This window comes from Olea europaea, unplaced genomic scaffold, assembly GCF_002742605.1.
Source record: "Olea europaea var. sylvestris unplaced genomic scaffold, O_europaea_v1 scaffold856, whole genome shotgun sequence".
Lineage (NCBI taxonomy): Eukaryota > Viridiplantae > Streptophyta > Magnoliopsida > Lamiales > Oleaceae > Olea > Olea europaea.
In genome coordinates, this window is record NW_019267010.1 from 145,825 (window position 1) to 170,322 (window position 24,498).

Consider the following 24,498-nt stretch of genomic DNA (forward strand, 5'->3'; position numbering starts at 1 on the left):
CAGTCAACTTACCTGCCCTCTTAACTTTTACAACTTTTTCCAGTGTATATAAATCCGAGTTCCATATGAAGTAAATGAAATGAGAAACGTGAGACCGTAAATTTTCGCCCATGTTCAGTTATTTCAAAAATGAATTATTTTCTTCTTATTTTCAATCGTATATTTCCTAATAAAATAATATACATATAAAGAGTGTTTGGGAGACATTTTTACATAAAAATGTATTTTTGAATAGTAAATTGATGAAAAATGTGTGGTTGAAAAATAAGAAAAAATTTTTAATTTACGTGTAATATTATTTTAATAAAGAATGTGTGGTTAAAAAGAAGAGAGAAAAAAATATATTTTGAAAAAAAATAGGTACCAAACGGGACCATAGACACAAAAAATTTCCTTATTTTTTAACCACTCTCCAAAAAATCAATGTTTTTAAAGGATCGAGTTAGAGAAATATAATGATTGACGCTGAAAATGACTGAACACACACCCTTCGAAGGTCAAACATTATTTAATTCACGTGGGGCTCGCGTACTTTATGAAGATCAATCACCACAAACATTTTTTGGCGAATTGGCATTTTCTATATCAAAAATATATTTTCCTAAAATTTGTTTTCAATGAAGCTCAAACAAGGGTTTCATCATTTTTACGGTGTTTTAAAAAGCACGTTTAAACACGAAGTTTGACTTTGTTGCACGTTACACTTTTTAGAATACTACTTTTTTATGTAAGTTAAAATTTTTAATCTAGTCTTTTAGTTGACGGACTTTTATAATGGTCATAAACTTTTAGCTTCCATTTTGCAAGAGTTATAAATTATTTATAAATTGTCAAATTTTATTTTCAATCATGCACTTATCTATCACTCAATTTTATAAATTTATAAATTATCTTGTTCATAAATTATTTCTAAATGAAGATTTCCATAGATTCTACGGAATCATAGATGACTTTTATAACTTTCATTTTTGAATACTTTTGTAAATAGTCAAATTAATTTATTTTTTTTGAAATAACGCAAATCTTTGAAAACTTGGATGGACTTCTATGAATTTTTTTTCATAAATTTCTATTTCAAAATTTTTATATTTTTTCATTAAAACAAAAGATAGTACATTTGTTAGATTGAGATTCATTACGCAATCCAGACAACATCACAACTCGGACACACAACTCCAACTTGTCTAACTAGTAACGAACAAAAGTTCATATTTGGATCCTTGTTGTTTGAGGAGAATTTGGTTTGATTTTCCCAAGTTCTTTGTATATCGTACATTTCATCAACTTTTATCGAAAATTATTAAAAATATAATTTTTATCTAAATCAAACATGGACCATGTATCATTTAACTATAATAATTGTGCAGTTAGTGTAAGAATGTACGATCTATGTTCTTACTACATGAGCAAACATTTCAGTAAAGTAAAATTAAAACACTCGAGTGATCTTTTGCAACCACACTACATCTGTCTCTTCTTATTTTCATATGGACATGCTCCTCGTTTTTGTTTTTTAAGATTGTGAGCATTTATTCATTAATTGCTTTGGTAAAACATTTATTTAAGGTTCGTCTAGTATAACGTTTGTTTTTGCCTATTGTAGAGCCGTTTTTGGAGAAAGTTACCTTAAATTTTATTTTGGAAACTAGTTTTCAAAAGAATTTTTTATTCTGAAAATACTTTTAGAAGAAGCCGCATTGGATCAATTTCTACTAAAAACCTTTGTAACTACAAAAAGTACTTCTATAAAATTAGCCAAATGAGTTTAAAAATAGTACTTGGGTCTCAAAAGCAAATTCAAACACTCGGGTATTCCTTTGCAACTCCACTACATTAGTCTCCTCTTTTTCTCGTATCATCGTGCTCTTGGTTTTTTACAATTGTGAACATTTATTCATTAATTGCTTTGATATAACATTTATTTAAGGTCCGCTCTACATGACAACGTTTGCTTACTGTAAAAGAACTTTTGAAGGAAATTACATTAATTTCTATTTGGCATGTATCTGGGCTTGATTTTCCCCATATTTTTATCAAAATTCCTAACGTTGGCCGACATAATTGTTGCCCCATTCTCTCATGCTTGGGTCCCAAATGAGAAAAAAAGGTCACATTTCCACTTAAAATCAAGCAAAAAAGCAACACCAGCCTATCTCTTGAAAACTAATTTTTAAAAGAATTTCTTATTTTAAAAATACTTTTAGAAGAAGACAAAATGAACCAACTTTCTCTAAAAATCCTTCTAACTATAAGAAACACTTTGATAAAATTAATCAAATGGGTCTATAAGCAACATTTGGATCTCAAAATCTCCTTTTGACTTTTCAAACATCATGTCAGATAAGTTATTAAAAGCCTCTTCATACAATCGAGGTACATATTGAATGAATCAAGCTTGCATAAATAGTAAATTTTTTTAGGTGATAGCTATTCATTCAATACTGCTAACTCATGAAAAATACTACTAAGGGTTATTGATTAGCATCTCTCTTTTATTCCTCATAGTTGCATCAAGAACTTGAAAAGGTGTGCATAAAGAATTGTTGAAAAAGCCTAATATTTGAACCTTGAGGACCTCATGACCAATCCTTGTTACATCCCATAATTAGTGTAACATTGTCACAGGCACCATTCACAAAACCATCCAACAACCCAAACTCCTTTGTATGTAATCGAAATTACTCTCAGTTGCAGTCACATGTTTCTGCAACCACTAACAAATCTATCAATGATAATAAGTTATTATAACCCCGTTTGATAGCCATTTTTTTCTCTCTTCTTTTCAATCACACATTCTTTATTAAAATAATATTAAACGTGAATCAAAAAATTTTCCTTATTTCTCAACCACATATTTCACATCAATTTACTATTCTAAAATGCATTTTTACATAAAAATATCTATCAAACACCCCCTATGACTATCGACTAGGGTGCATGATTGTCACAAGACATAGTTTAGCCAAGTTCAATACCATCAATTGAGCTTAGCAGGAGTAAATAGTCGAAATAGTGGACATAAATAACTAAAGAAATTCTCTGTCTTTCATTTAAGATTTCATTTCATGTACTAAGACTTTCTAGCTCAAAGATGCTCGATTCATGTTGGAGTCGAATGAGCTAATATCTTAGTCACGCGCGAACCATGATTGATTTTTTCGCATTGACTTGAACAAGAGTTCAATGTTAATTTTGAGTATAACAAGAAAAAAAAAAAAAAAAAAAAACTTATTTTTGTGTGTGGGTGTGTGTTTTTTTTTTTTTTTCAAAAAAAAAAATTTTTTTTTTTGAAAAAAACCACAAAAATTAAAAAAAAAAAAAAAGGTTAATTTTGGGTTTGTGTGTGGGTTTTTTTTTTTTTTTCAAAAAAAAAAATTTTTTTTTTTGAAAAAAACCACAAAAATTAAAAAAAAAAAAAAAGGTTAATTTTGGGTTTGTGTGTGGGTTTTTTTTTTTTTTTCAAAAAAAAAAATTTTTTTTTTTGAAAAAAACCACAAAAATTAAAAAAAAAAAAAAAGGTTAATTTTGGGTTTGTGTGTGGGTTTTTTTTTTTTTTTCAAAAAAAAAAATTTTTTTTTTTGAAAAAAACCACAAAAATTAAAAAAAAAAAAAAAGGTTAATTTTGGGTTTGTGTGTGGGTTTTTTTTTTTTTTTCAAAAAAAAAAATTTTTTTTTTTGAAAAAAAAAAAAAAAGCTTAATTGTGTGTGTGTGTGTGTGTTTTTTTTTTTTTTTTTTAAATATTGTGGATTGCTCGTACAAAAACGAAGTTATTTGCTACGCGTAGAGTTGTCGGACCAGAAAAGGTCGACACTAGCTCCAAGTCGTCCAATTACGTAAACAAACCAATACGTCAAAGCCACGTGGATGACCCAACCAATCAGGAATTAAATAGCCCCATTAGACGACAATAATCGCACAGGGGACGAATCCGTAAACAAGTAAAAATATAAGGGCTAAAAAGGAAAGAAGGTTGTGTACGGTTTCTATTTGAATCACCAATTTAGGTTAGAAAAAACCCTCTTTGAGCATTCTCTTTCTTCTCCATTTGGATAAACCCAGACCCTTAATTCTGGTGGCGGCTGCTACTCTTGCCCCCTTCGTTCTTTCTCTCTAAAACCCCATATTTCTCTCTCGAAGGAGATCTATCAATCTAGAGTACATGGCCGCCTTTGCCCCTCCAGATCGTATCCTTTTTACTTTGTTTCCTTTTTTTGGTACCTGAATGGCTAAATTTGGGTGGTCTTGGCTACATGTATATATATGTATATGCACAGTTGTATGTTGAGGGTTTGTTGTGTTTTGTTTATTGTAGATCTAAGTGTTGTGAACATCTGGAAATTGGGGTGACAATTGTATAGTCTGTTTATTCTTTTTATTCTTATTGTTTCATTATTGATTTGTTATGTTTGGTATTTCAGGGAGGTTGTCTAGTATTGAGATTTGAATTTGTGTTATTATGGCAAAAAGTAGTTTTGGGCTTATAGAGATTTAGTCCTTTTTCCCAATTATTCGGACTACCTTCAAAAAAGATAAAATCTTTCATTTTGTTCCGTCCTGTTGATTCCAACGCGTGAAATTGAGTAGCTGAGTAAGCTTTTAGTTTGGATCTATTTGGATTGAATTAAGTAGAGGCCTGCTCCTACTATTGATTGATTTCTCATGTGTTTAGTTTGTATTGATATGATTGGTATATCACAAACTACATATAGCGATTTCTATGCTAGATCACTTTTTGTATCCTTTACTCTTCTGATATAGAGGCTGCAGACCTGCTACAAAAACTGTCTTTGGACCCACAGGCGAAAACCCTGGAAATTCCCGAGCCAACCAAAAAGGTTAATATTTATATTTGCTGTTGAAATTTTATCTTTATGGATGGCTGCATAGCTTGTATTAATTAGTACATTGCACGAGTTTTACAAGTCTGTAATTCATGTAATTGATCTTTTCTTGCAGCCTTCTGTTGATTCTGGCAATGGGACCAATGGGCAGCTTCACTCACGGGAGGGGTCGTTGACTCCGATTCTACCTGATTTTATTGATCCGTCTATGTGCTATCTTCCTAATGGCTACCCTTCTACTGCATACTATTATGGCGGTAAGTTTATCCTTCGGGAATTTTACATAATGGATGTTTTATAGCCCATCTAATTAGAACTCAAACATAATAATCACTTTTATCAATTCACTTCATCAAAGCTGGTAATATTTTATTTTTTTCATAACTCAATTTGCTCATTCATTTGCAGGCTATGATGGTACTGGTAGTGAGTGGAAGGACTACGCACCATATGTAAATTCAGATGGAGTAGAAATGACACCAGTAAGTTCTCTTATGTACTCGGTGGTATGCAGATATTGATGTATTAGTGTTGCTTGTGATGGAATTTCTAATCTGTTTATACCCAATGCACTGACGAACTTTTAAACCTTTCCTCACCTGTTTTCGATTCTTAGCTATGGATTGGTCAAACTTCATTTTGTAATCTTGATTCTTATGTGCCTTTATTGAACCATATCAGGGAGTTTATGGGGACAGTGGGTCGCTAATGTATCACCATGGCTATGGCTATGCTCCTTATGGCCCATATTCTCCTGCTGCTACGCCTGTTCCAACTGTTGGACATGATGGTCAACTATATGGAGCTCAACACTACCAGTACCCTTCTCCGTACTTCCAGTCAGCAACCGGCAGCCCATATCCTACTCCTGCTGCCTCTGCCAAGGGTGACATATCAGCGTCTGCAGCTGCTGACAAAGCTCCTTTGTCAGTTGCTTCTGCTGATGCAAAATCTAATGGCATTGCAAATAGCGGGAGCATAAAGAAAAATAATGGCTCGAATGCTGCCAAACCAGCATACCAAAATTCGTCTTATAACTATAATGGCACATATGGACGGGGTGGATTTCCTGGAGCAATTCCTGCTTCTGGTTATCAGGACCCAAGATTTTTACTTGATGGTTCACGGTCACCAATTCCATGGTTAGATGGTTCCTTCATGTCAGATGGGCAGCCTAGGCCATTAACTAGCTCTTCTATGGCTTCGCCCCTACCAAACGGAAATGGTGTTCCCTCATCAAGAAATCAGAATTTCCGTCCTCATTTCATGGTATGTAATAATGTACTACTGTTTCAAGTGTCTTACAGTATTTTTTAAAATATTATTGTTGTTCCCCTTGTTCTTAACATGCAGATACTGTTGTGATAGTGTATCATATTGAATGCATTTGTATCTATTGGATTATTTTAAAATTGGTTGCAAGGCCCCAATACTTGATTAAGGGGAACACCATAGGCCTCTTTCCTTCTATCCAGATTTAGATAGAGGGAGGGTAAAGCTTTTTCTTCTCAATCACACTTAGAGAGAATGTTACAACAAAAGAAATGTGAATTAGTGCTCAATAAACTGTTTGTTTCGTCTTTTGGAATTTTATGATTGTTCAATGTCTTAAACTTAGTTATAATCTCTAGTAACATATTGGAATTTCAAATGTTTAACCTCCAGGGTTTGCACCACCCAAGATCGGTGTCTGGTATGAATGCAGCCAACGGATACATAAATAGAATATATCCCAACAAATTATATGGCCAGTATGGAAACACATACAGATCTGGGTTGGGCTATGGATCTAATGGGTATGAGTCACGTACAAATGCTCGTGGTTATATGGCTGTTGATAGCAAGTATAAACCCAGGGCAAGAGGAAATGGCTTATATGGATATGGCAATGAGAACATGGATGGTTTGAATGAATTGAACAGGGGACCGAGAACAAAAAGCTCGAAGAATCAAAAAGGTGCTATGTCAGTGGATCCGGCTGTCAATGTGCAAAACCCCTTGTTGACTGGAATGGCTGATAGCGAGAAGTCTAGTTCGGCTCCTAATCGAGAACAATACAACCAACAAGATTTCCCTGAGGCTTATGCAGAGGCAAAGTTCTTTGTTATCAAGTCGTACAGCGAGGATGATATACATAAGAGCATCAAATACAATGTATGGGCTAGTACACCAAATGGTAACAAGAAGCTGGATGCAGCTTACCAGGATGCTCAGCAAAAGTCTGGAGGCTGCCCTGTTTTCCTTTTCTTCTCAGTAAGCATCTTAAGCTGGACATGGGGTTATCTCTTGATTTAGTATTTTTACCTTATTTTTTTTTGTTCTATCCTTGTCTAGGTAAATACCAGTGGGCAGTTTGTTGGTGTCGCGGAGATGGTTGGGCCCGTCGATTTCAACAAGAATGTTGAGTACTGGCAGCAGGACAAGTGGATTGGCTGTTTCCCTGTTAAATGGCAGATTGTGAAGGATGTACCCAACAGCTTGCTGAAGCACATCATCCTAGAAAACAATGAGAACAAACCTGTTACTAATAGTAGGGATACCCAAGAGGTACACTGTTGCATAAATGGATGACTGCTCTATTGATCATTGTTATTTATATTGTTCATTTGTATTCTTGTGGTTGCAAGAAATAATAAAAACAAATCATTTTCCATATATTAAAGCTGAAGAAGTTCCCCCTTTCAGGTTAAATTGGAGCAGGGGCTTCAAATGCTCAAAATATTCAAGGATCATTCGAGCAAACAATGTGTGTTGGACGATTTTGAATTCTATGAGGATCGCCAAAGGAGAATTCAGGAGAAGAAAGCTAAGCAACAGCAGTTTCAGAAGCAGGTATTTTATTCGATATATTATTTTGCTTAGTTGGGTTAGTTTTAAGGATTGTTGACTCTATGGACTCGTTTCTTTTGCTTTTCTCATTTAGTGAAAGTGATCTTGATGTGCCTGCTTTTTTGTACAGATGCAGGTATGGGAGGGTAACCCAAATGAAGATGATAAATCCAAGTCTTCAGAAGTTGCTTCAGATGTGGGCAAGGAGACTGCAGCAGTTCAGACTAATGGGGATGACAACCTTTCCGAGAATAGTTCTCTTGCAAAATCTGATGCCCCCAAAACTGTACATCCTGATGTGGTTACAAATGGTAGCTAGATTCAGGCTTGCACAAAGCGGTCCATGATCTAATGTGGTGTGCATTTACAGAGAGTGCTCTGATCAGAACGTATGAAGGTTTAGATCCCCAATGGATTGGGCCGCGTTGTTCAGTGCCTTGCTGCATAAGAAATTATTACTCAGTGTGATAAGAGCCTGAGAAGATGTTCTCGTAGTTTGGCAAGGCTGATATCAACTTCTAGGACAGTATGGAGTAGGGAGTCCCATTTTTCCTTGTGATGGTCTTGTTTCTCTTCCTTTTAGCTTCTAACAAGTTTTTCTTGTTCCTAGATAGGGGGGTTGGTTTTAGTCTGGGTTTTATTTTCTTTTTTCTTTTTAATTTTTGTTATAGCTTTTTCTGTTTTGTCTGTTTGTTCTTTTCACTCTCCCCTTTTCTCTGGGTGTTACGTCAATTGCCTTCGTGTGGCACCATCCTATCTTGTAATCCTAGTTCTATTTTTGTGTCTGTAAAAGTAGGAAGCAAGGTGGGAAAGCATTGCAATATTAAGCTTTTTTAATAGTTATCCCGATCATGTCATTTCTCTCAACGCTCTGTGATGCAAATTGCAATTTCATGTTAATCTTGGCAAAATATATGTTGGGAAAATAAAATTTAGATCTGATGCCAATGGGCATTCTTTGCCATGGATTGGCTGCATATCATGCAAGTCATTTATACCTATCCTAGATTACAACAAAATCAAATCGCGCCTACTCCATTACTGCATAATTTGTGTACAATGCTAAAATAAAACCAATTCAGTATTCATCTCAATTAACTTTCCTTTTACTGTTCATTTATTGCAAAAGTTTGTGGGCACGTACTTCTGTAAGGATAAAGAAAATACTCTCGGCGAGCAAACCACAAACATCCAATCATCAACCCACAACTCAAGAAGTGTGCACAACTTTTTCACATCACAACAACAAAACTAACCCATTCTGTTTATGTGGTACACTCGAAGATAAAACCACCAAAACATGCATAACAAGAATGGGTGTTCAAATCTTCTCACATTATTTAAGCTTAAAGTAAGAAGTTAAAAATTACTAGGGAGTTTGTTAGCTTTTACAACTTGATCCATATCCCAGATCCAGCGTGCACTTATACACTGATTTCATAGACGGGGGATTGAACAAGACCTCATTATAATTATAATATATCTGAATTCCCACAAGAGCTGATTACTAATCCCCTGAATATTTATAAGTTATAGCCCATGCCAATAGAGGCAATGCCACATACTCTCCACGCAATCATTCAGGTATGACGTCAATCTTCTCAATAGATCTGTAACAAGAAGAAAAGGAAAAAAGTGAGAAATCCAGCTGAGGTGTAAAATCTCTTTTCAGACAGAGAATGTCATGGATTGAACCAGTTTCAGCAGATACAACTTAAGATAGACCATCATCAAACAAAATTAAAAGAAAAAGAATGCATAATTTTCAACCGAAGCAAGATGGGCACACATTGTTAATTCTGATGGCACTAAAAATGCATTCATGTGACCATACCCACAAGAAAGATGAACTAAACCCTTCATTGAATTATGATTTGTGTTTTGCTAGGGCATAAATAGATACCTTCCAAGACTCAAAGCACAATACTACCAAAGAGGTGCCAAGTGCTAACAACAATATAAATTCTGTTGACTACAGATAATCTTTTCAGGTAATAGTGAAAGCTATTTCTTCTGTCAGGCACCAAACCATTACGAGGACATATCCAAGGTTTGTCACAAGCAGAAGACTTATAAATCAAAACCTACAGCTCATAAACTGGGTTCTTATCCCCCTTTTTCCTCACTCTCCAGTCTCTAGAAACCTACTTATCAAGTAATGAACACAAGTTGCTGTAAGAATTGAAACCATGTTCAACATATAACAATCAATTTTCATACCATTGCTGGACTTTACGGAACTCAGTCAGAACAGGGTATATATTCTCAAATGCAGTATATGTCTCGTCTCGGACCTGTAAATAAAATGTCATGCATTAAAATATTTAATGGTGCAGATGAGGACAGCACAGCAAAAAACAAGACAATAGCACGACAAGGACAGCTATATGTCACACTACCTTTGCTCCTGTGAGAACAATCTTCCCGGAGACAAAAATTAGCAGCACAATCTTGGGTTGTTTCATGCGATATATTAATCCAGGGAACAGTTCTGGTTCATACTGTACTAACAAATGATGTCATCAGTACAATATCAATATTGGAAACAAGCAACTGAGCCAGAACTCCAGATTCTCCACCCAAGAAAAATCTTAACGCCTTCACTATATTTTATAATTTTCAATTCGTTCTTCAACTAATAGTGAAATATACAAATAGTTTTGTTACCTACTATTCAATATCATTGAATTCATTACTAACTTGACTTATATCATCATTTAATTCTCAAGCATTACTCTTATCATCTATGTGTTTGTGTGCATACATGTATATTTTTTCCCCCTCGGTGCACATGGTTGTATTTATTGTTTTTTATTGAGGCTTTTTGCATTTTAACTTCGAGGATTTTGATTGATTAGCATAAACTGTTTGAGGTTTTTGTAGGATTCACTATCGCTAATCGCTCAAATCTTTTTCCTGTAAAAGGAAAAAGAAATTAAATGCCATAGAAAATGGAATGCATTGCTATATAATATAAATATTTCTAGCCTTGTCTTTTGGATGCAATTTAAATATTGCTTAATTTTGACAATAAACACTAAACAAATAAACTATCACTTTTATTTACAATTCAAACTTGAATTTTTATATAAATAAATTACTCTATTCTCCAATTTAACATTTAGCTCATGTTTGATCCCCAATTTCTAAAATTCATTTACTTCAATTCTTTTTCAACCACACTTTTCATCAATTTTTATCAAAATCTACTAAGAATCAGATTTTTAGCTAAACCAAGAGGGGCTTCAGCTTTCTGCTGAGGTGACTTGATGTAGATTCAAAATAAATGAGTGTTTTTGAGTTCAATTTTCCTATCCCCCCGAGTTCTGGAAAATTTTGAGTGTCAACTTTATTAAGAAAATGAATTCAATCAATTAAATTACAGAAAAATTGAGTTTTCAACAAAAATTGGGACAACTCGAGACTATTTAATTCGGCATGTTATGTCATTTTAGACGAATTGTGTATTGGGCACATTGAATAATTCTCATCCAATTTCTCTAGAATATATATACTTCAAATAAAAAAATGTCACAATGTTGTTACAGTGTCACGTGCAACCACCTAATACGTACCAACATATTTTTACTAGCACATAATATATGCTAGTACTTAATAGGTGGTTGCACGTGATATTATAACAACATTGTGACGTCTTTTTTTTTAGATTTATTTTAGAGAAATTAGATGACATTTTTAAAAGACAACTTACTTTTTGGGCCAGATATAACATTTATGACACATTTGAATTGTCTCTATGTTTATTGTACGACATCATTTCCTTTAACGTTGTCTTGTCTCTTAATCCTTGTAAAGACTGAAGGTTAAAGTGATAAAAAAAAAAAAAAAAAAAAAAAAAAAATTTTATAATTTTATATTTCAGATACTCCAAATCAAGTTCCCTTCAATAAATAAATCTTTGTTATTTGTCAGACATGCCACAAGTAAAGTTTCCAAGTATAGAATTTGAAGAAGTGTCAGAGGCATAACAAGATAACTAAAACTCTAAATTCTGAAATCTACTAGCACATAATAATAATAATAATAAAAGAGGAAGATACATAGCAATTACTGAACAGCCAATATTAGTTCGAACAAAGTGATCCTAACCAAAACACCATATAGCACACATTATCCCGACGCTTAACTGTAAAATAAAGAGAAAAATTATAAACTAGCATTGAATAACTCACACTTGAAAAGGCACCATGAGCATATGCAAGACCTTCAAGTCTAATAGGAAATTGGACATCACATGAGCCAACTATATTTTGAATCTTGAAGTCCTACAAGATAATCGAAGGCATAACGTGAAACGGAATAATCGAGAAGTGTCACTTCATAAACACCAGTTCATTGAGAGCCAAGGCACAGGTGTATTTTTTTAGATCAACGGGTAAGAGCTATAATTACCTTAAATTTCGCTGGAAAACCAAGCTTTTGAATAATTCTAGCATACTGAAAAGAATAGAACATGAGCATATAAGAGATACTTAACAATGAAAGAAAAAATTAGTATCACGAAAAATGACATCTTCGCAAATGGTGATATGCAGCAATTTCAAATTCAAAAATTAGCAGAAAATCATTGGTCAACAAAATCCAAGGTTAAATAAACATCATTTTCAGCATCACCTAGTAAATGAACGGAATCAGACATTCTAAGAGCAATTAGAATAGACAACTTATTTCTTTCACGATATACTATACCTTCCGAGCTGCCAATTTTGACTGTTGTTCACTCTTGGCTCCTGTACAAACCTAAAGCAGCATTTAAAAAATTGTTAATGAGAAAAATTATCAAAAATGAGAAAGACCAGTCTAGTGCTACTCAATGGCAGACACAATTTGAATATGATTGAGATTAGAGGCAGATTAACAAATAAGGAACAAAAACATCAGAAAAAATTGGAATAAACAAAAGTAGGCTATAAAAGAAATCAAAAGAACATAGTGCAGGGTTCCAACCATGCAAAACATTATGGAAAAATATTTAGTTCTTACCATCTTTCCAGAAGCAAAAATTAGTGCCGTTGTTTTGGGTTCTCTAATCCTCATGATCACTGCAGCAAAACGCTGAAAGCCAAGAAAGCCCAAGCATTAGCCGTATGCAGTAATCTCTCATGTTAGTAATAACATAACAAAAATTAATCTACATCTTAAAGTAGAGATGGTGTAGAAATCTCTTATATTGTTAAAGTAGTACAATCTTTAAAAGAATCAACTATTTGATTCCTGACAATACGCTGCCACTATCAATTTTTTTTCTCATTCTTTCTTATCATCCTCCACTTGTAACGTTGCTTTCTCCTTCCCCATCTTTCCTCTTCCTCCATCCATGTAAAGGCTCAAAACAAAATAAAAGCATCCATAAAAGGTAATAGGCTATAAAAATGCTCAAGAAGACAAAAAGAAGCGAGCACACGTCTTGTCCTCACTAGTGACGCTCAACGGTGGGCTTTAAAAAGCTTTATAATAACCTACTAGAAGGCGGCATTCTAGAGGTAAGCCTCAAAAGCCTTTTTAAAAAATGGCTATCAACCTCTGGTCCACAACCTTAAGAGCATTGGATATTAATCTATCCACTTTACTCGTTATAAGAAAAAATAAAAAACAAATCAATTCATTTTTATCCTGAACTTTCCCATTTACCCATGACCCACCAATATGATGTTGATGTTGTTTATATTTTGTTAGCAAAGCCCGACAGCCAAGCAAAAGTTATCTCGAGGGGATTGTATCATGTACAAACAAAAAATCACATAACTAAATGTGACAAGCCCATGTAAAAAAATAAAAATAATAAGAAGTAAAAATGTAGTCATTGATAACACTTGATATATTGCATGAGAAGATGTAAAAAAATGATCAATTAACAAGTAAAGAAGGCGCAACATGTGAACAACATACCTTGGGGTTATATTCTGCATTACGAGCTTGCAATGCAATAGCTTTAAGATCCAACTTGCAGTCCAAATTGACAGTCGACACAATATTCCTGCATGTGCAATAACCATCATCACAGATTGACAAAATGACCTTCAAAAACCAGATCTTTACATAGACATCATTCCTGGATTTTGAGTTCCTTTTAATACAAAATGCTGCAATTCATCTAGTTGTACCAATAATTCACATCAGAGGCATTGTGAAGCTAGAAATCAAAATCATGGATCGGCGATTGTGATAAAAGCTACTCCATCCAAACTCAAAAGTGGGTCCAATATAGAGTTAACAAAGTCTTTAAAATACAAATGGGCCTTGCACCACACCAATGCCCTTCCCATATTGATAAGTAAAAACACGACAACAGGTCCTGTGAAGCTTAAGAACCCATGATTGACATTGCCCGAGTTGTTTTTTCCAGTCAGAAGAACTTGACTTGTTCAACTTAAAGACCATCTCGTGGTGGACAGTGGCAAGGGGCCATTTTTTATCATAAACTTATGTGATTTCCATTAGGACCACCTCCCTAAACAGTAGTGCCATCTACATTTTAACATTCCAGTAGCAAGTTGTTATATACATTCAGTTCATTTTAAACCAAAAAGAAAGAGAGAGAGAGCAGAAAAAACTGAATGTTCTCTAATTGCACATGCAAAACGGCAATCCCCAATTTTGAGTGTATTGTTACAATTCATACGCTTGATTCAAGAATCGTGAACAAATGCGCAAGTATTTCATGTTCATAAACATGTGTATTAGCTTGTTTCCTCCATTTAAGATCCTACAAGTTAATTAACCAACCCGCTTGACAACACATACACAAATATTTCTGGAGACTGCACATTTATATAATGCACACAACTTTAATTCAATTCGGAGAAACTGAAAAAAGTTTAGCATTTAAGCGGAATGAAACAGGGGAGGGAATAAAGGAAATCAAATGTAAATTAGAAGTCTTACTGGAGTGTTGGAACAATTCCAGATGGATGCTTGGAGGGATCCACAGGTTGTTTCCCTTCCGACCCTTGAGGATCTGCCATCAAATCACTAGTTTTCAGTAGATCCTTCTTCTCTGAACCCTCTTTACCGCCTCCTCAGAATACCTTAACAATTTTTTACAGGATAACAGATTACCCCCAATCAATACCATTCTCAGAAAGAGCCAGGAAAAAAAAATTATTAGCATTTCGCCCATCATTTCCAACTATCCCAATTTGCTCAGTTTTAAATAAAAATAAAATAAAAAGGAAATGATGTGACAAAATTCAATCTTTAATCAGAAAGCCCATTCGATTAGATTCCAAAAAATAAAAACATAATAAAGTTAAATCTACAAACTATTAAACACCTGAACAGAAAGGGAAAAGAAAATACTCGGAGTTCACTAATAAAACAAGCATAAACTTAGAGTAAACGTGATCGAAGATCTAAACCGGAAAAAAGACCCAAAAAAGAAAATTTTCAACAAAGAAAGTAAAAATCGGACCTTTTGGATGAGAAATTGATAGAGGATCGTCTGTGTGTTGGTTAATTGAATAAGAAATTAGTAGCGGAGGAATTAGAGCGGTAAGAATTTGAAAGAGGAAGCTTTTATATGTATAAAAGGATTTATAGGGAGAGATGGGATAGGAAGAGATGTGTGAAGGGGAAAGAGGAAATGTGAGAGATCTGGAAATGGGGATATCAAGGGCTGATATCGGAATGTGGTTTACCCGATTAGACCTCCACCTATGGCATTATAGTCAACGCTTTGAGGAGGGTATCTTCGTCATACAAAATTTTCCGGTGATTGGTGAGGTCCAATGCTTAGACCAATAATGCTTCGACGCGTGGCCCAATTATATTTTTTGACATCTTTTAAAAAACTCCAAAGGTCCCCCAACTTTAAGAGAAACATTATTTTAGTCATTAAAGTTTTTTTATTTCATTCTGATCATTAATGTTTCAATTTCGCTTAACCTTGATCAATCTATGACAATTCCATGAATTATGTATATATTTTCTTATGTGGACAATATAAATGTTAGCAATAATCACATCTTTCAACTTGTAAAAGTCTCGATTACATAGCATTTGAACCCTTTTTGACAATCAAACAAAATTTAAACTTCAATAAATAATTAAAATGAATTTGGCACAAATTTGTGTGACTCCAAGGTGTGATTAATTTTTATTTTGACGTCATTAGCCATTTGGTCGTGACCTACCAAACTTGGTATTATGGGTTTGATCATAGGACACCACATTGGTAACATAAACTTGTGGTACACAAATGGGTTATCCCATATAGCGTGAGCATCATGTTATCACGGTGGCATCCTCGGGAATTGGAAATCTTGACCTTCATTATTAGAGCCTTAAGATCAAATAACCCTCGATAAATTAGATTTTAATTTATCTGTGTAGATCAATTTAATTATTATTTAAGTGAAAGTAAAAAAAATTTTATTTAGTAAAATATTTCACTTCTTTGGATGGTCTGAAATTTTTTAGACAGAAGTTGATTGAAAACATCTAACAAAGAATTAGGTTTTTACATTCCCGTAACTTGATGTAGCTGTTGTAATGCCAATTGAATACGTGATAATGTCTTTGACAATTATATTATCACGTGTGTTTGACACACGTATATTTTATTTTGGTACCACATTTCATTGAAATGTCGAACTCTTTCACCCTTTTATGGTTATGCTGACTTTAAAATACTCGAGTTCTTGATCTAACACTAATCTATTAACATATCAAGTTCTTCAATCCACCACTTTGTATCTAATTTTCTTGCCTTACCATGGTCACTGACCTCTTTAACTTGAACAGTAGCAGCCACTGGCCAGAGCCGAATGTCTCCTACACCACAAATACTTAAACAATTTTGATAGTGATTTTCTGAAAAATGCATGATTAAAAAATAGGAAAATAAAAGAATTTTTTTAACCCTAATTTCGAATCTCACCTTTCAACTGCTTATTTATTTCAAAAGTGATTTTTCAAATCTAACATTTTATCATTTTTAAGCAACGTTTGAATTTCAAGATCGAACCAAGATTTTAACACAAACCAATATCCAATAAATATCCCTATATTTGGAATTCGAATAACTGTTTAAAACAACCTCAGAGATCTTGGTGGGAATGAATCATCGGATAGGATTAATCCCATCAAGAGCAGCAAAATTTTCTTACATCATCGGCCGTTAAAACCAATTTTTCATGTATAAAATATTAGATAAATAAAATATGTTTGCAGAAAGGGTAAATAGTACAAAACGTTCATACCTTTCATTTTTTTACATTTTCATCCATATTTTCACATTCGTCCATTTTTGACGGTTTACCCTCCTTTCAAATGAAAAAAAAAAAAAAAAAAAAAAAAAAAAAAAAAAAAAAAATTTTTTTTTTTTTTCCCCCCCTTTAAAAAAAAAAAAAAAAAAAAAAAAAAATTTTTTTTTTTTTTCCCCCCCTTTAAAAAAAAAAAAAAAAAAAAAAAAAAATTTTTTTTTTTTTTCCCCCCCTTTAAAAAAAAAAAAAAAAAAAAAAAAAAATTTTTTTTTTTTTTCCCCCCCTTTAAAAAAAAAAAAAAAAAAAAAAAAAAATTTTTTTTTTTTTTCCCCCCCTTTAAAAAAAAAAAAAAAAAAAAAAAAAAATTTTTTTTTTTTTTCCCCCCCTTTAAAAAAAAAAAAAAAAAAAAAAAAAAAGTAAACATAGAGAACTAATTGCAACTATAACCCCATATTTTAAAAAAATTACAAATCACTCACAAAATATACAAAATCTATACCATCATTTTATCCCGGAGATTCACAGTCCTCGCATCCAGGTTCTTTCCATATCAATCGGGGATCTTCCCAAAGATCCACCAACTATTTGTATTGCGGAACCGAAACGTTCATAATTCTTCGACAAATAGCTGGCACGCCTTGATAAGAAAAAATTAAAATTCATGGACAAAAACAATGTAGTTTTTCCTACCAAGGCAAAAACCAAGGCAAAACAATGGCACAAACTGAAAAAAAAAGCATAATCCTTCCGACCAGAAGAACAGTTTAGGAAAGTGTAGTTTCTTGTATAAGAAGCTTGGAAAGGAGAACCCGAGAGACTGAAATTAGTGGTGGCAATGGACCGAGCCGAGGTAGCTCAGCCCGCGAACTCTTCGATTTCCAATTTTTTTTTTTAATTTAAATAGATAAAAACAAAATACAGTTATACAAACACTCTTCCTTTATCCGAGTTTGAAATCGACTACTTAAATTTTGAGTAAGCAGAGTTAAAAATTGTACACTAACGACTTGTAAGTTGTAACGTATACAATTTTTTGAAGAAAAATTAAAAATAGTATTATAAATAACAAATTCTGATTAATATGATTAAAATTGCATTAAATATCACTTATGATTTACCTAACGACATATAATTTCAACAAATTGAAATTTATTTTGTAGTTGAAAATATTTTTCAGTTTCCAATTTATCTTATACGATATAGATTCAATTTCTCATATGCCACATGGATTCATGGCATATGATAAATTGAAACAATTAGGAAATTGTAATTGTGAGAAGCAAAAGAAGTAAAGAACCAATAATTTGAAGATGAAAATGGGTGAGCATTGTGAGGGTATTTATATGTAAATGTTTTGAGGGAAAAAAAAATTGTGGCCGATATTTATAGGCAAATGTTTTGAGGAAAAAATTGTGGCCGAAATCCGGGCACTGTAGCACACGTGGCTTGTGTACTGCGAGCCTAGGCTTGTGGGCTCGCGGACGAGCAACTCGCCCATTTGGAGAGTCAAGCAGGCTCGTGCTCACGATTTGATGAGCCCGAGTCGTCCATGAGCTCGATTTTGACGAGCTGAGCGTCCACTAGGTCTGTTTGACATTCCTAGCTAAAATTTAATAGTCTTCTAAGAAGACAGAGATCAAGATCCTTCATGGATATGGCTTGTTTGATGTAATCTATGTAGTCCGGTACAAATTCGCTCGATTGTGAGAGGATTAAGACTGTTTGCTTTTGATTGTTGCAGGATATGTTGAAACCTAGATAGCTGTAGTGCTCCCACTGCTGAAGTTTCGATTGGAACGAAAATCGAATTGGCGACCCCAAACTGTAGCACTTTTCAGGCTTACAGCTATTAGAAGATATTATTGGTTGTGCAAAGATAAAATGTTGATATAGTTATAGTATATTTTATGAGTGATCTATAATTTTTTGAAAATATAAGCTTATAGTTGCAATTAATTCTCTATGTTTTCTTTTCTTTTCTTTTATTTGAAAGGAGGGTAAAAATCATAAAAAGGGATGAAAAAACTTTTTGAAAATGAAATGTGAAAATATGGGAGAAAATCTCATAAAATGAAAGATACGAACGTTTTGCACAATGACATTGAAAGTTAAGAACGTTTTGTACTATTTACTCTTAAGGAAATCAATAGATAAAAACAAGTTTCAAAAATTGAAAAGAAGTTAATTTGGAGAAATTGGGGGTATTGAATAACGATGATGAAGAGTCACAAGTAGCTGGTTATTGAAATCATGGATTTAATCAGTGGGAATCCGTCTATTTTCTTCACCATCATCAATGCCCAAATTAACAAACAGATAATGAAATAACATAAATCTACAGAATATATAAAATAAAAAGGCATACAAGTAATTAAAAGCAACTGCAAGTGAATGCTTCTGATTCATAAATATTAATTCAAAAAATGAATCAAAAGTAGGCAAGTTATTAAAAGGAGTTTATATTATGTAAAAGATTGAGAAGGCTCTCGAAGGAGAGACGGCGCAAGAATTGTGTACGGCCAGGTCTATCAATAGAGGGAAATTCTGATTTGATGAATTTTAGGGTTTTGTAATCATTGACTGCTGGGCTGGGCCTCATAACGAAGAAGGGAAATTTACGCATATAAGCCCATAATAGAAAATAATTCTAGATATACTTTTTATAATCTCAAAATTACTATATAGTCCACAAAAATAGATAAAAATACTTCAATTTCACAATTTCGTTATTTTAGGTTTTAATTATTAGACTCGGCTGATTATCAACACGTCTAAAGGAACCATGTCGACAGGTCATTGATCCAATCGATTGGAAATTATGAATTGGGACGAACAGTAAAAATATATTTTTTTAAAAGGCATAAATATAACTATAAGTTGGAAACTTAAACTAGATTCTAACTAAAAATTTATTTATAAATTCTTGATTTTTTTCTTTTGTAAAAAAATAAATATAAGATCTATATAAGTTTTTCATATATTGCTAATATTTTTCTAGTTTGTATTATGTTAGTAAGCCCGTGTTTGATGGCCATTATTTCGGAAAAGTAATGTTTTGAATAATGAATTTTTGAAAAATGTATAATTAAAAAAGTAGGAATAAGTTTTAGATTTACATCCAGAATTATTTAGTATGTGAATGCGTGATCGAAAACGAGTATGTAAAAAAAAAGAGTTTAAAAAAAAAAAAAAAGCAATCAAACAAGGGCAAAGTCTTTTATATCTATTTTTTATTAATGCTTTTGATTGCGAGCATGAAATTTGTATGGAAAGAAAATAAATTCTAGATAGTTGAATTACTTAGAACTTATTTCTATGGAAATTATTAATTAAACGTGTTTGATTGATTTAATTTTCAACTTAAAAATTATTATATTTGTCATTTTTTATTGCTTAGTAAATGACAGAGAAATGAGATAGATGAGAGAGAAAGAGTGAATGAAATACTTAGAAAATAAAAAATCAATTCTTTCTAAATAAAATATTTTCCGTGTTTTTGAGAAAAATATGGTCACATGACCAAAAAGTTGGAAAACATTTTTCATAGAAAAAATTGTTAATCAAACATCCAAAAAGTAAGAATTTGGGTGGAAAAATAATGCCAACCAAACAACACTAAATATTTTTGCGAATTTTATGTTCGGTATAATCATTTCTAAATTTGGTTAATGAAAAAATACTTACCTTCACATCTAATATCATATCAATTTTATTATGATCTACACCATGTGACACAATTTGTTACAAGTTATAATTGTACAAGACATTTTGAATGTTGATCGGTTGCGAGTTATTACTTAATATATATCACGTAAATTGGAACTTTTTATGATTGGTTTATTACAAATAGAATGAAAATGTTAAGTTTGTTACATTGTTCCATAAGTTATATAATGTGGAAATTACACCCATCCATTTGTATAAAGATCCAACTTGAAAAATGAGATGCAAAGTTTGTTTATTCAAAAATCAGAAAATATTTCAATATCGATAATAATATTATAAAATTAAATTAATTTATATACCGACCTCCATCCACCCCACTCCACCTCACTATCCTTGACCCTAAATTTCTCAATCTCTCTCTCTCTCTCTCTCTCTCACTCAATTTTCTCTACCTCTCACTATCCATCTCTTTCACTCAATTCTCTCTACCTCTCAGTCTCTCTCTCCTTAATCAGCATCGGCTCTATCACCCTCTCCTTCACCAGCACTGGCACCGTATCTCTCTTTGTCACCCTCACGACATCAGTTTGGCGATGAAATGATGGGGGGTGTGGTGGGATATGGTGGTGATCTGCAATAGTATCGACCTGGCTGTGAATGATGGGGTTTGGCCGGATCTGGTGGCGCCGCAATGGTAAGATTGGGTTGGGGTGGCAATGGTGATGGTGATGGCGATGGCGTGCTACTGTAATGCTGTGGGTATGGCAATGGTGCTGTGGTTGGGTGAGTTCTATGATGCTGTGGATGTGGCGGTTGAAATTCTATGATGTCGTGGTTGTGACGGTGGTGCGATGAGTTCTATGATGTTGTGGGTGTGGCAGTGGCGATGGTGCTATTGTGATGTTGTGGATGTGGCGGTGGTGGTTCTGACACACTACAAAATTGGTGGCATTGCGGCTAATGAAATGGTGAGGTGGTGATCACAAGTGATTTGATTGACTGTGACCGTTAAATTGGTTAATCCGTGACCAATAAAAAAGATAATTTGTGACCAAAAAATAATGTGATCTAAAATTTTGTTAATTTGTGACCAATAATTTGATAATTTTTTACTGTGTAATAAATTGTGACTTATAAAATCTGTGATTTGTGGCTGATAAATAAATTGTGATTTAATTTTTTTTTTAATTTGTGACCAATGAACAAATTGTGACCTATGAAATTTTTGATATGTGACCGTTAAATAATTTGTGAGATATAAAATTTTTTATTCGTGACCAAAAAATAATAAATGATTAACTAAATCGTTATTTGTGACCAAATTGTATAAATGTATGACCTTAATATATTAAATTAATAAAATATACGATTAATTAATTAAATCATAACTAAATTTTAATAAAAATCTGATTTTTGAAATTTGAAATATTTGTTCTTAATTTTGAAATGTGTGATACCTAACCTTTTAGTTATGAATTTCTCCTCATTGAACTTATATTAGTTGTTGCCTTTTGGGTCACACATCATGTGCAACATCCACGACTATTTAAATCTACGGGGTACTTTTCAAATTGGATGAGTCAAAGAACAAGTTTTGCACTTTGCCCAATTTTTTTTCATTCACCGCATTGGCCTCTTGTGTTGAAAAAGATAATTGTGCCCTTATTATGTTCCACAATTAGAAAAACATGTTAAATCTTTGAAAGACAATAATACCCTTAAAAGTTTAAATAGATTCAATCAGTTTCCCAAGTAAATTTCAAAATCAATTTTCCTTATCAATTTCTTCAATACAGTTAAAAATAAATTTCTTCTTCCATATACTAGAACACTGAAATCTCACAAAATTATCAAAGGTTCAACAAAAAAAATTACTCACAGTCGGCACTCGAAATTGGTAAGTGTATTACGTATTTTTAATTTCGTTTTAGTTAAAATAGTATACTGTTTGAATATTTAAATCTTATTTCGACAAAGGCAGATGAATTATTACAGTATTAAACACAGATGTATTTTTTTTTTAGCAAAAACGAATAAAAAAATTCATCTGTATGCATATTATTTCAGTAAAAATTCATAATATTTCGTTGGAACAAAATTCGAGCTGGCCCGAACTTACGGGCATCCTCCCTTTTTTTTGTTATTTAAATATTTTTTAATGTTTAAAATTTTATAATTTATTCGTTCATATTTAATATATATTGTTATTGTAAATATTAATGAATATTTAATACTAATTGAAATAAATATTTATGAAATAATTAAAATAATCAATGAATTATTATAAGTATAAAATTAAATTAAATATGAAATGAACAATTCAAAAAATTATGTATTATTTCCTTATGTTTAATCTATTATCTAATATTTTTAATTTGTGGCAGATATGACATCAACATGTGTCCCAATTTGTTAATTTGGTGAATTTTAAAAGGATAAAAATGCTCAGTGAAAATGAAAATGAGCGAGTGAAGGAGATGTGGTTAAAGCAATTTTTATAACAAGGAGTACATCGTTTATAGAAATGTACTATGATATACAAAACATGCTTAACGTCGATCCCTCTTAGTACGATATGTAATTGAGATTTTTGTTTCAAAAGCATTCAACCATTCCGATTCCACCTATGAAAGTTACTTATGAAGTGGAGATGAAGCATCTAATTAAATTAAACCAAGGTCGAAAGTCGACTCCTATTTGCGTAACTTTATTGAGGAAGAATGTCCTCGAAGGTGAACACGAAGTTTCCGATGAAGAGAATCATAATGTAAATGATGTTTGTGATACAATTCAGATTGTTCATGAAGATGATGTGGTTATTCCCGAAACCACTGCTACTCACCATGACACACTATTATGTACAGAATTCCATCGACAATTGAAGACAACGAGAATGAAAACACATTTACAAACGAGGATTTGATTGCTTTATGCCGTAGGAGACATAAGTCGGGTGGGAGCTCACAGGCTGGACCAAGTACACGATCCTCTAACTATTCACGTGTGATTCCCGATGATGAAGATGTGTATGTCGAGCAATTGTTCGAATCAAAGAAAGAATTGCGAGAAGCTGTGCACCAGATTGCTTTAAAACATAACTTCGAGTTTAAAGTGAAGAAATCAAACAAGTCAACGTATACAATTATCTGTGTTGATGACAGTTGTCATTGGCGTTTGCGAGCGACGAAAATGGACACGAATGAGTTCTTTGTAGTTCTTAAGTATGCACGGGAACATACTTGCGAAGTGGGTATTCGCCGAAATGATCATAGGCAGGCCTGATCATGATTCATTGGTCGAGAAATAGTGCACAAGTTCCAGGACCCACAAACGATCTACAGATCTTCGGATATCATTAATGACGTTCGGCGAGAGTACGGGGTGGTCATGAGCTATCAGAAGGCTTGGAAGGCCGAAGAATGTGCATTGGAGGACTTGATGGGTTCGACCGAGAAGAGTTATGCTAAATTTGCCAGGTATTTTATTGTTTAAGTGTTTATTTCTTTGTTATTATAATTGTTAATTATTTAATTTCAATTGTTTATGTAATTATGTAATTCAATTGTTTATTTAATATGTAATTAATTATTTAATTGAATTGTTTATTTTTCCGTTCATTTCATATTGAATAGATTATCTAAATTATGATTATTTCGTATTTACATTGGCCAGGTATTGCTATAACATGGGAAGAAGTAATACTGGATCGGCATTTTTTATTGAGAAGGATGACGATAATCGCTTTAAGTATTTCTTTATGACCCTTGGACAATGCGTTTGAGGATTTCGAAACACAATGCGACCCCTAATCCTAGTCGACGACACAACCCTTAAGGCGAGATAAGGGGGCAAGTTGATTATTGCAACATGTTAAGATGCCAACATCCAAATTTACTCTCTTGCGTTCGGCATAGTCGACGGGGAAAATGATCTAGCA

The 24,498-nt window shown here is 32.9% G+C and overlaps 2 protein-coding genes across 2 annotated transcripts; one reads left to right on the forward strand and one right to left on the reverse strand.

Annotated features, from left to right (window-relative positions):
* The first annotated feature begins 4,017 nt into the window (after positions 1-4,017).
* On the forward strand, positions 4,018-8,538 carry LOC111391890. The gene is made up of 9 exons (XM_023017170.1): positions 4,018-4,185; positions 4,760-4,836; positions 4,958-5,099; positions 5,251-5,324; positions 5,524-6,111; positions 6,508-7,095; positions 7,177-7,389; positions 7,528-7,674; positions 7,802-8,538. The coding sequence occupies exons 1-9, from the start codon at positions 4,161-4,163 to the stop codon at positions 7,988-7,990; spliced, it is 2,043 nt and encodes a 680-aa protein (XP_022872938.1). The 5' UTR covers positions 4,018-4,160; the 3' UTR covers positions 7,991-8,538.
* A 343-nt stretch (positions 8,539-8,881) lies between these two features.
* LOC111391891 (TATA-box-binding protein 2-like) lies at positions 8,882-15,289 on the reverse strand. The gene is made up of 10 exons (XM_023017171.1): positions 15,104-15,289; positions 14,578-14,720; positions 13,582-13,669; positions 12,676-12,747; positions 12,382-12,432; positions 12,085-12,129; positions 11,865-11,957; positions 10,071-10,172; positions 9,892-9,965; positions 8,882-9,281 (listed from the first exon to the last, which is right to left on the reverse strand). Coding segments are annotated over exons 2-10 (606 nt in total). The 5' UTR covers positions 14,658-14,720; positions 15,104-15,289; the 3' UTR covers positions 8,882-9,280.
* Between the last annotated feature and the right edge of the window lie 9,209 nt (positions 15,290-24,498).

What these genes read in the sequence shown, in the direction of transcription:
- LOC111391890 (XM_023017170.1), top strand. Translation starts at nt 4,161, where the DNA reads ATGGCCGCCTTTGCCCCTCCAGATC. An exon ending in CGCCTTTGCCCCTCCAGATC is followed by an intron (nt 4,186 to 4,759) that starts GTATCCTTTTTA and finishes CTTCTGATATAG; the next exon opens with AGGCTGCAGACCTGCTACAA. An exon ending in TTCCCGAGCCAACCAAAAAG is followed by an intron (nt 4,837 to 4,957) that starts GTTAATATTTAT and finishes CTTTTCTTGCAG; the next exon opens with CCTTCTGTTGATTCTGGCAA.
- LOC111391891 (XM_023017171.1), bottom strand. Translation starts at nt 14,657, where the DNA reads ATGGCAGATCCTCAAGGGTCGGAAGGGAAACAACCTGTGGATCCCTCC. An exon ending in CAAAATTGGCAGCTCGGAAG is followed by an intron (nt 12,130 to 12,381) that starts GTATAGTATATC and finishes TATTCTTTTCAG; the next exon opens with TATGCTAGAATTATTCAAAA. An exon ending in GTTTTCCAGCGAAATTTAAG is followed by an intron (nt 11,958 to 12,084) that starts GTAATTATAGCT and finishes ATTATCTTGTAG; the next exon opens with GACTTCAAGATTCAAAATAT.